At 40.8% G+C, this 14,851-nt stretch overlaps 2 protein-coding genes across 2 annotated transcripts; one reads left to right on the top strand and one right to left on the bottom strand.

Annotated features, from left to right (window-relative positions):
• The first annotated feature begins 171 nt into the window (after window positions 1-171).
• On the top strand, window positions 172-5,071 carry LOC118453862 (uncharacterized). The gene is made up of 7 exons (XM_087834141.1): window positions 172-526; window positions 662-760; window positions 1,292-1,323; window positions 1,688-1,713; window positions 1,844-1,897; window positions 1,989-2,051; window positions 3,885-5,071. Exons 1-7 carry the CDS (start codon window positions 445-447, stop codon window positions 4,093-4,095), a joined length of 567 nt encoding a protein of 188 aa, XP_087690267.1. The 5' UTR covers window positions 172-444; the 3' UTR covers window positions 4,096-5,071.
• Window positions 5,072-7,165: 2,094 nt separating this feature from the next.
• LOC102781725 (uncharacterized) lies at window positions 7,166-13,595 on the bottom strand. Its single transcript, XM_006785552.2, has 8 exons — window positions 13,011-13,595; window positions 12,406-12,444; window positions 12,016-12,324; window positions 11,580-11,888; window positions 9,455-9,769; window positions 9,184-9,333; window positions 9,010-9,082; window positions 7,166-8,190 (listed from the first exon to the last, which is right to left on the bottom strand). The coding sequence occupies exons 1-7, from the start codon at window positions 13,042-13,044 to the stop codon at window positions 9,039-9,041; spliced, it is 1,200 nt and encodes a 399-aa protein (XP_006785615.1). The 5' UTR covers window positions 13,045-13,595; the 3' UTR covers window positions 7,166-8,190; window positions 9,010-9,038.
• Between the last annotated feature and the right edge of the window lie 1,256 nt (window positions 13,596-14,851).

Raw genomic sequence — 14,851 nt, forward strand, 5'->3', positions numbered from 1 at the left:
CGTGAAACAAAAAGTCGACATTTTATATCAGAAATTTCGGTCTCGGTAGTCTTATTAACATTAGCCCAGTGGTGGCGCTGTTTCGGTTCCGGAAAGAAAATCGACTAAAAGGAAGAAAAAAATAAACAAAGAAGAGTTCCTCAAACGGAAACGGAAACATGTAAAAGTTTAGATAAGGTGCGATTTTTTTAAAACATTTGGCTCAATAAACGAGGGCGGGGTTTGAGGTGTTCCGTCTTCCCACGTCAACATTCGACTCCGCACGCTCAACTGAGGCTCTTCCCGCCAAATCGTGCAACAAAACGAGCGCTCAGCCATAATCGTTGGGAGGAGGTCTATCTATTTTCTTTTTTTGGTAACTGAAACTAACTACAAGCAAAACATAACCGAAAGGAGAGCCCAGAGAGAGATAAATAACACATTTTTAAGTAAGCCAAAGCAAAAATGTCTTCCCTGAGTGACAAATCTGCGCAGGAAATCAGCGACCTCCTCGATGAATACGGAATAAAGCACGGACCTGTGGTCGGTGAGTGGCACAGATACAACTGTTTCCTATGCGCCCGTTTTTGAATCAGTAGCCGTGTCAGCTAACTTTACAGCTCTTTCCTAGAGGAACAGTTTTACCTGTAATAAAGGTTCCCCGTGTCCTGTTTGTTCACAGAATCTACGAGAAACCTGTATGAGAAGAAACTGAAAGAGGCCATGGCCAAAGGCAAAAGAGCCAAACCATCACCTGACAAAACCTACTACAGAGAAGAGGGTGCGATTCACATTTTCATATATGTGTCAAATTTGTCTCGTGTCCTTTGAAAGGCGTGGAAAATCTATACTATCGTAATTACAAAGACTATAAATTAGTAAAGGAATTACACTGTAGTAATTTCTGTGTAATTATTAATATTATTTATTATTTAAATGCAAGCCAGTAAGATACAAAGCTCGTTTAAAGCAATTGAACATATAGACATAAACAAATAAAAAGGTAATGATTGACAGTATCGACATAATTAATTTTAGATAGTAAGAGTGGGGTCTTTTTCGGCACAAAAATTTATTTATCTGTAGGGTTTTAGTGCATTTAATAATTCATTTTAGTATTTATATTTAAGTTGTTTTTGTTGTTGTTTTTTGTCTTCCACACAAAGAAACACCTAGCCAAGCCAAGCAGCTGGCTAGGCTTCTTACTGTTCTGTTTCAAATGAGAGGTTGTTGATCACGTCATTTACTACAGTCAGAGTTAAGAATGTGCAGGAAACAGTGTAGTGAACATGATATTTGTGTTTTCTTTCAGAGGAGGAAGTCACCTATGTTTACAGGACACCCGTAAGTATCTTTTCCGCACTCCTTCCAGAGGTCTGTACTGCAAAAGCGAGTTCAAGATATTATGCTTGTCTTCCTATTATCTGGACTTCATTTAGACTAACATCAGCAGCCAGGAGAACCAGTCACACAAAGCTAGTTATCAGCTTGCTAAGTTAACCCTGAAGTTGGGTAGATAAGAAATGCTGCTTCGTAGTACAGGCCTCAGGTGGGGCCTCAATTGTTTTGCATTACTCTGGAGTGAAAAGACGCATTTTGATTCTAGCAGAAATGTGTTAGTTGTACTTACACGTAGCAAAATGCCATACCTGTCTGACCTGGAACAGTACTCAATTCATTTCATCATTTTCTTGTTTCTATTTTGCAGAACAAAACTGAAGGCTCAGGTGACAGGTCAGTTTTCTCACAAATCCTCCACCATCCTGTGAACTCCCTTTCTCCTGCTTTTATCCTCCCTGTTGTTCAGTCATCTAAATAAACCAAAACGATCTTAAGTTAGTAACTGCTGCGTGTCTCTATCCAGGGGGGTTTACCCGAGGGCCAGACCAGAGTGGAATGAGAGAGATTATCAGCACGAGTGAGTGAAAGTCTTACTAACTGCTGTTTTTGGGAGAAACACAAAAAACCTTCATGAATAATTGTTTTTTAACCTTTTTCTCCCTCTACAGGACATCCTACTCGGGCTACTCAAAGTCCAAGCCTGAATACAACAGAAGCAGTTATGGTAACGAGTAAGTATTTTTGCATCTATGGCCATACCTTTTTTTTTGCAGACAAACTTCAACCTCAAAATGCTAAGCCACCGGGTAAAATGCAAATAGCAACGGAATGCTTTTTCATTCAAAATACATTACCTCCTTAAGAGTTAAGAGTTTAAATGAATTTCAAATCATTGCTTTTTTTCATCTTCTTTAAAAACAAGGATATGCTTTGGTTTTAGTTTTAAGATAAAGATAAAATATCCATGTCACATTAAAGAATCATTTAGACTTACAGCTCTCTAGTGCACAGTCTGTATGATGTCCCATTGCGCTTTTATGAGAATAGCACAGGTAATTGTCCCGTGGGCTCACAGGGAGTGAGTGGTTATCTCATGCTGTGCCTCCTGCGTGGTCTAATATGGCAGCTCCCTTGTGAGGATCATCATTTCAATATGCTTACGCAGTCCCACAACATTTATTTCCATCCAGAGTTGCTTTAATTTTTTGCCAACATCCTGTATTGATGACAGTATCGTTGGAGCACAGCGTAAAGTCTTCTCTGCATAGCTCAAAGAGTCTCAGTGGGGTTAATGTCAGGATTCATGATGTCTTGTGCTCCCTGAACTACTCTTTTAGTTTCAGTGTGATGAACTGGAATTGTCATCAGGGGAGGGGAAATCCACTGATGGAAAAATGTGGTCATAACACTTATTCAGATAGTCAGCTGACCTCTTAATTTGGGCACTTAACTGTGCTGATCCTAGACCCCACATCATAACAATGCCCCCACAGGCTTGTACAGCAGGCACTAGGCATGATGGGTGCATTGCTTCCTCTCTTCTCTTCCTGATGAGCAATCCCTCGAGAGCAGGTTAGACCTGGAGTCATCAAACCACTTGACCTTTGTCCACGATTACAAATCATGGATAAAATTATGCAAATTATGCTCCCCAGCAAAACTTCCAGGTTTAAATAATGTTCTGAATAATTTTAACCCAACTTGAATAGTTTCAGCAGTCTCTTTAGTTGTTCTCTTTGCTTGCTCCAGGGCTAATAATTTGGCCCATCTGGTCCATCTTGTTTTTTCTCACAAGCACAGGATATGTTTTCTGACATGGGTGTGCTTCATCAGGACTAAATAACCTGCTCCCAGCAGAAACACATTAATAAATGCAGTAATTATCTAGTGAAAGGTTCCTGCTAGTCACTTAGTTAAATCCAGAGGTTGACTTGTGTTTATAAGGCCACCATAGTGTACAGTATTCAGCTGCATTTAATGCCCAACCCTTCCAGAAACTACCCACACACATCAAAACTCTTGGATCATATATTATTATTATTTAGAAAGAAACTTATATTCAGGGCAAACTTTATTTCTATGATTTTGGTTATTTGTTCTTTGAGTGTTCTTGCTATTTTACGCTTTCACCTCCTCATCGTTCAGAGGCAGATATGGTGTTTGATGATGTGAACCAATTACAGTGTATAAAAGAAAGTGTAATTAGACAGGCTACAATGTAACATTTTGATGCACTGGTAATACAATTCATTTTAATTTGAAACTTTAAGTTCACACATGTTACTAAAGTTGAATTTTAATCTTTGATGCAGAGTAATAACTTGTAATACAGTCAGAAAATTATCTAACATTTCCTTTAGCATTAATTTAGAATATGCATAGCATCTTATTCTGTCTTACCATCAGTCCAAAAGCACACCAGTATTATTTTAGGAGGCTCTAATTATTTTGCACTGACCTCTTATCAAACTGAAAGTTTGACAAAACAAGTGATATCATACTAGTTTGAGATGCAGAATTATAACTATGTGCTGATGCATGATTTTCCCCGATTTCCTTTCCAGACCCGACATGTATGACACTCCATCCACTTACAGAAGCACCTACGCTAAATCGCCACCCATGAAATCGGGTCAAGATGTTCCAGATGCACCAAAGTCATCACGTCTGATCCCACTCTGGGTTCAGTTTGTGTTCTTCCTGGCTGTGGCAGTCTTCCTCTACTTAGTTTTTTCCACTATGGAGACAAATGAAACCCCCAAAGGGATAAAATGATTTTTTTTAAAACCATTATTTCCTTATATTGAATTTTAAGGAATGCACATGATTAAATGCATGCATTTTAAACATTTTATGCAAGATTGTGTTTTTAACAGCAGTACATTCTCTGCTTATGCTTTTAGGCAAAATGTTTATTTGTCATTGAGCTTCAGTACATTATCACTACTCGAATCAACCAGCCCGCCACTTTAAAACACACTAAAATTTTCCTTTTTTTTATCTGGACACAAGCTGTCCCTCCATCTGCACAGTTTCGAGTGATCTGTCGAGGTTTTAAGAGATGATCGTCCACAGCTTAGTCCAAATATGGCCGCAGTTGACCATAAAACATCCAAAGATTATCACGCAAGGTTTTGAAGCTTCAGCTGATTGTCTCTTTTAGCCTCTGCAGTTCACAGTGAATCTGTCTGCATGACTAAAATTTGGGTGGCAGGGTTTTGTTTTGTTTTTTTTTTTTCTTAAATAAACATCAAACTTGTACAACATGCATACATTTCTCTCAATATTTTTTGACAGGCTATTTCCCTCAAAACAAAAACTCGTGGCACTGCGTCAAGCCAACCTGCATATCCATTTAGTTATTCAGTATGTACCTTTTCCCCTCATCATACTGCTCGTAATGCAGGTGTTTTTAATTCATTGTGTATTTTTAAATATTTGTAATTTACGGGTCCAACAATGTTTCCATTTTTCAAGTATATTTTGGACATTTTCAAACCAGCTGTAATGCAAGTGCCTCTGTGTATTTGGAGATTTAAAAAAAAAAAGTTTGGGTGGGGTTAAAAATGTAAAAGGTGCACTAGACGAGCTGTTGCCCCCAGCGTTATGATTTGATTCAGTATAATTAAGCTGGATATCATATTTTTGTACTACATAATCCAACTTTAACATCAGCCGGGTTTGTTGTGATTTGTTTTGTATTCCTGTTTCAAAATTGTAACTATTAAAAAACGAAGCTTATATATGTAAACATTTAAAGCTTTAGGTATTTTGGTTTTTATTGAAGTTACTTTATTGGGTACACCTATTCACCTGCTTGGTAAAGCAAATATCTTATCTGCCCGTAACATGGTAGGTAGACGTCGACCTGCTGAAGTTCAAACTGACCATCAGAATGGGAGGAGAAAGATTATTTGAATGACTTCTAACACTGCGTGGTTGTTGGTGCCAGATGGGCTGGTCTGAATATTTCAGAAACTGCTGATCTGGGATTTTCACACACAGCCATCTCTGGGGTTTACAGGGAATTGTGCAAAAAGGAGAAAATATCCAGTGAGCAGCAGTTTTCTTTGTTGACGCCAGAGGTAAAAGGAGTATGGTCAGTCTGCTTTGAGCTAATAGTCGGGCAAGAATAACTCAAATTGCCTCTCATTACAACCAAGGTATGTAGATAAGCAACTTTGAATGCATAGCAGATGGACTGCAGCAGCAGCAGACCACACTGGGTGCCACTCCCATCGGCTAAGAACAGCAAGCTGAGACTGGAATTCACAAAGGCTCGTTAAAATTCAACAAAAGAAGACCGGAAAAGCACAAGTCTCAATTTTCTGCTTCAGTATTTGGGTGGTACGGTCAGAATTTGGCTCAAGTAACATGAGCATATAATAATCTTGTGCCATGGCACAAAGCTCAGATCATCTCCAGCTGGTTTCTTGAACATGAGTTTAGTGTACTTATTTGGTTTCCACAATCACCAGAACTCAATTCAATAGAAGCACCTTTGGCTACACCAGCACAATACTCTAACTGGGCATCAGCCAGGCTTTTACACGTCGCTGCTCCTGCTCCTCTTTTCTAGTACTATGGCAAATTAATTTTTTGTACTATAATAAAAAACATAATCCTGAAATCCCAGTTAGGCCACTGAAAAAACCAAAAAGAAACAATGGTGTGGAAGAGTTGCTTAATCAATAGCATAGTGACCTCCATAACACTATGAACCACTGTGCCATTGGCTGACTGAAACCTTTAGTGTTCAGACCCCCAGGGGACACTGAAAAGGACCAAGGAAAAGAAAAACAGGTGCATGAATGCTAGGGTGCAGCTGAATAGTCAGATTTGCTTAGCAGCGCTCTTGCATGAGGGAAGTAACCCTGACGTATCTGCATCTGTGAGGCAGCTTTTAATAAGAGCTACTCAAATTCTCTGAACACTAAGGAAAGGTGCTTCAGTGCTTCGTGTGTTTGGCATAGGATAGATTAGACCAAGCTTCTGAGTTAATCTCATAGGGATGCATCGTACGACCATCATGAAAACAGTTAAGAAAAGTGACAACCTGGCACAGATCATGTAAATATTAAAATATGTCCATTTCCATTACCAGTTTCTTTTGAATTTTCAACAACAGGCTGTTTATCACCCCCAAACTAATAAGATTGCTACTGTGATAAAATCTGCTTCTAGGTATGTTTTGGTGGGAATTACCTGACATGAAGAACAGGTTTATTTAAGATTGAGCTGTTTAGGTCTTTAAGGTTTGCATTAGCAGTGTCTGTACTGCCACACTTTTGGATCTTCGTGTAGCTTTATGTTAGCCGGGATAAGTGAACAAGGAGCTGGAAGGTTCGGAGTGTTGCATCTCCATCCAGCAATGAAATAAGAAAATAAGATGTAGTTAAATTTTTTTAGGTTATAAGTCCTGCATGAAACGACATGGTAAAGAACACATGCGGGTGAATTAAGAAGTGCATTTTGGATATTGTAGTTTCAGCACTGCAGACAGTACTGCTAGAAGCCCTCCTTCAATTTCCTTCACACCTTTCCTTGACCTCCTGACTTTTTCCAACAAACTCAAGGAAAAGTGTTCCGTGAAATAAGGTAGGAGGTAATTGTGCGGACTGTTCAACCACACCCCTGCCCCCACAAATCCACTTTGCACTAAAATTAGCACTCCCACTTACTACAAAAAAAGAAAAATGCACAAATACATTTACACACACTTTCTAAGCTGCATGGTAATCATCGTGGGCTATCATTATCTAAGCAGTTGCTCAAGCGCCTGCAAGACAGTCACACACATAAACCGTCAAAATGTTCACACAACCAGCAAATTTGTAAAAGTTGTCATGTGCAAGTTTATGATTTCTAGTGTGCAAATGTTAAAGAATGCAGTTAAAGTGCAGAGGGCTAACTAGAAGTGCACAGTATTATCCAAAACAGAATACGGTTTATTCTGAAACAGCAACCTCTTCATTACATTGTTAATGACATAAGATGCATAGTAGTGTTAAACTTTACATACAAAAATGGCAACTTATCCTTTAAGGATCATTGATCTGTAGGCAAGTATGCATCGAGCCTGTAATGCCTCTTATTAGCGTCACTTTTAAAAAAAAAACTACATATACATAGATACCTATGTCACAGTTTCCCCAGTTTAGCTTTTAGTAGCAATTTCCACCTCATACATCACAGCAATAGTCATGTCTGAGTGAATCTCACAGCTACTCTGAGTCTTTATCGACTTGGATCCAGAAATAGTTTCTACAGTCCGTTAGACTGTGTCTGAAATCATTCACTACGCTTTGTTACATTTTCATTGAGTCCTGTGTAGAGGATTATGCTACTCAAATATGATGGGTAGGTGTCGAATAAAGAAATACAGGCATGCATTTTTGTGATAAATATATATATTACACCAAGGATTTTTTTTCCCCCTAATGATTAATGCACATACTTCTGTGGCAGTTTGTTTCCGTTCTCATATTCGCCATTTTTCTTCTTCCGTGTTGGGCTTGTTTGCAGTTCATTGTGGGGTTGAATGAGTCCACTTAATAGCATGTAGTGATCCCATACATTTTATAGTGATGGATTTCAGACACAGTCTTCTGTGGTAGTGTCACAATGATGCAATGGTCACTCAGGTCTTTTGTTCTGCCACAGTAACAAAGACAAAAGAAGTAACGCAGCCTTAGATTGGTCGGTGGTAATCACAAGTAAAGACTGTCTCATCCAGGCTGTAATGAAATGGTTCCAGCTGGCACCTTTTCCAAAAGGTGTGGTAGATTAGGAGCCAAGCTGGTTGATTCTGCTTTTACATCTCCTGCCATCTAGATCCATGAAGGACACACGGAGAGCCCTGAAAATCGGCTTGAAAAAGGGAAATATATATTACTCTCCAATAAGTCAGTCAAGACACAAATTCTACAAAAGCATATAGGCAATAAATTAAACTACTAGAGTGGCTATAACGCACATGAAATTCATGTTTGTATTTTATTTACTTGATCAATAGCCTGGTTGCAATTACATTGTTTTTTCAACTTTGTATTTAAGCTTGTAACTGACATTTATGCAATATAATGAAGTAAATGCAGAGTAAACACAAAGAATGTATGCTTAAATTCAAAGAGAATTTGAATAGTTTTCTGTCTTGAATAGACAGAAAACTAAACAACAGTGATATTTGTAGGGTTACTGAAGTTGGGCTAGCTGGTATATAATGATGTGCTACGTGATCGCTAGCGACACAGCTATGTTAGCATTACAAACAGTGAAGCTGGAGGATGAATGCTAACTTTTTTCCACTCAATAAAAGTTAACGTGAGGGTTCCCAATAGTTAGGGACAAATGCAATCACATGGCAGGATGCTGTAAACAGACCAAATTTCAGTCAGGAGAACAACTGAGATAATCCATCCACAATATGAGGTCAGTCATTAATATACTGCAACAACATGGGAATAGAGCAGCTGCGAGAGAATTCAGCATTAATGAATTAATGGTACATTAGTGGAGAGAGCAAGAAGAATGAGTTGAGTAAAATTTGACTTATCTGACTGTTTTGTTTTGCTTAATGCGCCTTATAATCCGGTGTGCCGTATGTATGAAAACAGACCCATTCATCGACAGTGCGCTTTATAATCCGGTGCGCCTTATGGTTCGTGCAAGAATTATGTACTGAAATACCTTCAGGTATCCGCTGCCTGCATTCCAGATCACAGCTTGTTTGTCGATAAAGCAATATAAGTGTTGTCCACACCTGCCAACAGAAGCACACTTCTTACCCTTGGGTACATACACAGGATGCTTTCAGAAAAGAGAGTTATTCAAATCTCTGCTGCAGGTGAAAAAGGAACTCACAGGTTCTGGTCTCTCTCTCCAGCTCTGAGGGCTTCCTCTCCTTATTACACAGTACCTTGGCCACAATGACTATGATGATGAGAGCCACCACAAATGTCAGACCAGACACGAGCCAGCTGATACCCATTGGACTCAGGATGGGATCTGGATCTGAGAACAAGAGGACTTTTCTGTAGGTATGTGTAACTTGTATATCTAAATAAAACGAATATTAAAGAAAACAAAACAAAAAACATGTTTTTTTATATCGACATGCAACATAAAGTCTCACCTCTGACGGCTATAGGCAGGGGCTGGCTCTCTCTGGAGACGAAGGTACGCCCGCCTAGCTGGACCCGGTACAGGCAGTAATAGTAGCCCTCGTTGGAGCTCTGGGCGTTAGGAAAGGTGAAAGTGACGGACGGAGTGAGTGCGGGCAGAGTCTGGCGCACTGTGCCATTAGAGCGGATCAAACGCAGCTGGAAGGAACCCCCGGGGTACTGTTGTAGGGTGGAGCAGGTGATATTAAAACTTTGGCCTTTGATGACAGAACCAGCCGGGGCCTCAGCGGACGTGTTGTACCAGTGCTGGGGAGTCAGGAGCTCCACTGTAGACCAGCCAATAAAAATGAAACAGTGAAACTGGTTAATCAATGTCAGAATTTTAAAATAATGTCAAAAAAGATGGACAAATGGAGAAAAATTCAACATGGTTTCAGTTTTGGCCAAAACACTTTAAAAAACAAAATTCCCCAAAGAATTCACTCACCAATTCCAATCACTGAATTTGGGTGTTTCAATCACTTCAACATCCACAGGTGTGTAAAATCAAGCCCCTAGGCACTGCTTTTACAAACAGCTGTAAAACAATGGGTCGCTCTCAGGAGCTCAGTGAATTTCAGTGTGGTACCATGACTGGACTTTTTACCTGAGCAAACAAGTCTAGTCCTGCAATTTCCTCACTGCTAAATATTCCAAATTCAGCTAAAGGAATTGGGAAAGACAGTAACTCAGCCACAAACTGGTAGGTCGTGTAAAAAGTCACAGAGTGACAGCAGATGCTGAGCGCAGAGTTCGCAGAGGCCACCAACTTCCTGCAGTCATTCACTACAGACCTCCAAACTTCATGTGGACTTCAGATTAGCTCAAGAACAGTATGTAGACAGCTTCATGAAATGGGTTTCCATGGCTGAGCAGCTGCATCGAAGCCTCACGTCACCAAGCACAATGCAAAGCGTTAGATGCAGTGACGTTAAGCGCACCACCACTAGCCTCTAGAGCAATGTAGACAAGTTCTCTGGAGTGACAAATCACGCTTCTCTGTCTGGCAATCTGATGAATGAGTCTGGGTTTGGCGGTTGCCAGGAGAACAGTACTTGTCTGACTGCATTGTGCTAAGTGTAAAGTTTTATGGAGGGGGATTATGGGGAACTCTTAATGCTTCAGCGTACCGAGACAAGTTGAACAATTTCATGCTCCAACTTTGTGGGAACAGTGGCCCCCAGATGCCCCTTCCTGTTCTAACATGTCTGTACACCATAGCACAAAGCAAGGTCCATAAAAACATGGAGGAGGAAGTTTGGTATGGAGGAACTTGACTGACATGCACAGAGTCCTGACTTCAACCTAAAGGAATGCCTTTGGCATGAATTAGCGCAGAGACTGAATAGCCAGGGCTTCTTCTCCAACATCAGTGTCTGACCTACAAATGCCCTTCTGGAAGAATGATCAAAAATTCCCATAAACACACTCCTAGACCTTATGGAAAGCCTTGCCAGAATAGCCATTATAGCCGCAAAGGGTGGGCTGATATCATATTACAACCTATAGAGGGTTTTAATGGGATGTCACTCAATTTTCTAAGTGTGTGTAAACAGATGAGTGAATACTTTGGTAATATGGTGTCTTTTCTTATCTAATCTGATCATTTCTAGCCAGTTGAGGGAACTGAGGTCGAGCTCATTCTCAGTCATCAATAACATTTTAATAATCTGACACACATTAATAAACAGACAGATGTCGTACAATGGAAACAGAAATCTGCACAGACGCTTCTAAAATGCTATTTTTGCTGTGTGAGCACCCATCTGTTTATGGCAGACATGCTGGGTGTGACTAACCAGTCTGAACCAGTCTGCCTGCTAACACTCTGTACATCTTCAAGGTCAGTTTTCCTTATCAAGATGTCTCCCACCGAGGTGCCTCTGTGTACCTCTATGAGTGCAGAGAATATTTTGTGAGTCTGTTCATGCTGATCCTTTTGCATAAGCTCTTATGATAAAAAAAAAAAGACTCAAAAGACATCTGAAGTGTTCTTGAGTTTTCAGATTCACACCACAGCAGATTGCACAAAACATAATGTTCAACTGAAAAGGGCAATGGCGCAATAGTGTTACTGTCAAAGCAGCAGTGACTCACCTACAGTGATGTTGATTGCGTTGCTGGGTGGGGAACTGAGAAGCCTTGTAGGAAAGCCACTCTTGATCCTGTACCCACAACTGTAGCTGCCTTGGTGGAAAGTCTCTACATCGGACAAGGTGAGCTCCATCATATTCTGGGTCTGGTCTGCCCTCTGTGTAACCAGCGGTGTGGACACTCCATTTTTGTACAGGTGAAAGTCACTGAGGTGATGACCCAACAGAACCCTGCAGACAAAGCGAACGGACTCCCCGGGGGAGAACACAGAGTGGGGTGACATCAGGGTGAGGATGGGTGTTAAAAGAGTACCTGAGAGAATAGAAAAAAATATAACCACAACATTACATTACATTTTTCAGTTATGACACTGACACTCAGTCCAGATCAACAAAGCAGAAATGACTCAGCAGTGGTTCTCAGCAGTGTGCAATCTCACCTGAGCACTTCACGCTTGCATCGTTCTCATGGGTGCAGTGCAGGTTGCTGTTGAGGACAACACTGCAGTGTAATAAACTGCTCTCCTGTCCGGAGCACTGGACTTGATGAAGCCAGATAGGTCCACTGTCTTTACGAAATCTTAGACCATTATGGACATTTTCAGCCAAGCCACAACCTAGCTCCAAGCACACTACATCAGCGGCCCGGAAATCCCATCCGTAGTCGCAGACAGTTCCCCATTCCTTGTGGCGGAGCACCTCAACTCTGCCAGAACAATTGTTGTCCCCATCCACTAGTCTGACCCCACCTGAGGATCAGGAGGAAACTACTTAGACATACAAAGTGCAAGCCAGTGAATGCAGGAGGTTTAAATCAGTGCTAGGCTTACCGAAAGCAGTCACTCCATCCCACAGAGCACCCAGCAGGCCTGAAAGGAAATAACAAAAACAAATTTAAAGAATAGTAGCCATTTTCTTGCTTGTTCATTATTACAGAGTCCAGTTTTGGTGGGAGTGGGAAACTACAGCTACAACCTTGTGATCCGTTAATGGTTTGTGAAGCCGTAAAGATGTGCCTGATACGCTTTCCACCTGATTTCAGTGGATTAAATGATGCCTCAGATGTCACCCAACAATTCATCAAAGTTGCAATAACTGTCCATTTTAAATCAGCACTCACTAAGACCTTCATGAAGGTCATATTGAAAAACATTTTAGCTAAGCAATCCCAATGCAATTCGCAGTAAAAGTTATACCATAGTGGTTACTGTTTATATGCTAACGAAACAGTTTTGTAACGTTAGAAATCAGTTTGCCCACTTATATGATTTTAAGCAGATTTGTTGTTAGTTTTTTTAGTTTCACGTGGGTGAATACATATATAATGTGTAACCAACGACAAAGTCCTACCTGGTTATCTTATAATCACAAGAATATGAGCAACCTAATTCACATATAGCTGGAAAACAGGCCAAGCTAGGCATTTTTAGCTTACCTGTTAAAAGGAAGTAAAGGAATCCCATCAGCATCTTCTCCTCAGCCTTCCATCGGCTGTGCAGGGAGTCCGTTGTCTTGCTGTTGGTGCAGACAGCCGCTGAAACACATCGGCTAAGAAGACTCGGGTGGGCTACTGAACCAAGCAGAAACTCACGAGGAAGAAAGGGCTAACGGCTAACCGAGTGTAAACAGCTAACAGTGGGGCAGCAGCGGGCGTAGATAATAACATTATCGAGATATGAGCAGTGGCAGACAATGGAGTGGTGAACAGTGGATTCCTGCGCACAGATCAAGTGAGTCTCCTGCTGTTCATTGTGACGAATCCAGGTGTTGCAAACAGCGTTGCAACGTCCATAGCTACCTACGTGCCTTCTGGCTGCCGTACTCACGTCAACGGTGACATTAGCCAGCCAGGTGCTCAGTTCTTCGCTCGTGCTAGGTCCTGCTAGATTGGATCAGCTCTGCTGCGACCCGCCCAAACAAATTCCTAATGACCAATCCTCCAACCTATCCGGACGTTACTAACGAATCACAGCACAGCTGCTCAGCTGCTCCCAGCCTCGGCTCCTTCTCTCTACCACAGACAGGGGTCACCATCCAGCCGCAGTGCTACGCTGGTCTCACCTTTCGTCTTTGGAGGTGGTGGACTGCAAAAACCATTATCACCAAGTACAGATACCGATACTTTTAACTTATGCAGGCGGAATTTGTGGGGGAAAGCACGGTGTCATGATTTATAGCATGAATGCATCACTAATATGCTAAAAAGCAATACGTTTTAATGACCACTACATATTTGGATTTTTGCTTTCCCATTGATTTAACACTCATCATGGGCATTCATCCCTGTTCTTTTTTCCAGGATGGATTGATTGTGCAGCATACACCATTACTTTACTTTAAAAACCAGAATTGAGTGCACACGTTTGATTTTATTTTGGATTTTCTTTCATCTTTAAGAGTGCAAAATGTACAAGCAGATTTTAATATACATTACTCACTTAAGTCTTTTAATAAGTGGTGCTGAAGGTTCTACAGTGTCTTTTGAATTGACAAGACCGAGCGTTATTATATTATTGTTAGTGATTAGGATTTACTACAAATGGTCAGTCACTGGACTGACCAATATTGAGAACAATGGCAAAGTCCAAGGAATTATAGATTTACACATGTTGGGAAGGTCTCTTGGAGTCATTTCCAAACAACTGCAGATTCTAAGGTCATCAGTTCAAAAAACACTGTGCATAAGTACAAGTTATTCAGATGTGTCACCACGTTGCCAAGTTCTGGAAGAAGGCCCTAAGTGTCACCCTCAGATGAGAGAAAATTGGTTAGGATGTTCAGGAACAACCAAAGCTCAATCCTGCCATGAACTGGAAATTGCTGGAACACCAGAAGTCTCTGTCCACAGTGAAGAAAGTTTCACTTTGCTGAGAGAAGAAAAAAGGTTTGCCTGCTCCAAATTGATGCCTTCAAGCTCCACTGAAATTTGCAGACAAAAATTATTTGGCCACAATTAAAAAAAAGATGTAAGGTAAAGGTGAGGCTTTCAAACATAAGAACATTGTATCATTTGTCAAGCACGGTGGTGGTAGCATCGTGCTCTACGGCTGTTTTGCTGCCGGTGGGACTGGTAAATTGGACAATGTGGATAGAATGATGGAGGAGGACTACCTCCAAATTCCCAAACACACATCAAAACTGGTTTTGGAAAGGCCGACACGGGTTAACATGAAGCTTTTAGATTGACCTTCCCAAGCTTCGACCTCAACCTTGTTAAAGAATTTATGGACTACACTTAAAAGCAGAGTCTGTTCCAGGAAACCAACCAGTTCAAAT

The sequence above is a fragment of the Neolamprologus brichardi genome, chromosome 20 (genome assembly GCF_056152115.1).
Source record: "Neolamprologus brichardi isolate AB-2024 chromosome 20, ASM5615211v1, whole genome shotgun sequence".
Classification (NCBI taxonomy): Eukaryota; Metazoa; Chordata; class Actinopteri; order Cichliformes; family Cichlidae; genus Neolamprologus; species Neolamprologus brichardi.

Excerpts from the sequence above, each read along its gene's own strand:
- LOC118453862 (XM_087834141.1), top strand. The coding sequence starts at position 445 with ATGTCTTCCCTGAGTGACAAATCTGCGCAGGAAATCAGCGACCTCCTC. Across the intron at positions 1,324-1,687 it reads CCTATGTTTACAGGACACCC|AACAAAACTGAAGGCTCAGG; the intron begins GTAAGTATCTTT and ends TCTATTTTGCAG. Across the intron at positions 1,898-1,988 it reads GAGAGAGATTATCAGCACGA|GACATCCTACTCGGGCTACT; the intron begins GTGAGTGAAAGT and ends CTCCCTCTACAG.
- LOC102781725 (XM_006785552.2), bottom strand. The coding sequence starts at position 13,044 with ATGCTGATGGGATTCCTTTACTTCCTTTTAACAG. Across the intron at positions 12,325-12,405 it reads GGATGGAGTGACTGCTTTCG|GTGGGGTCAGACTAGTGGAT; the intron begins GTAAGCCTAGCA and ends CCTGATCCTCAG. Across the intron at positions 9,083-9,183 it reads GGAGAGAGAGACCAGAACCT|GTGTGGACAACACTTATATT; the intron begins GTGAGTTCCTTT and ends TTCTGTTGGCAG.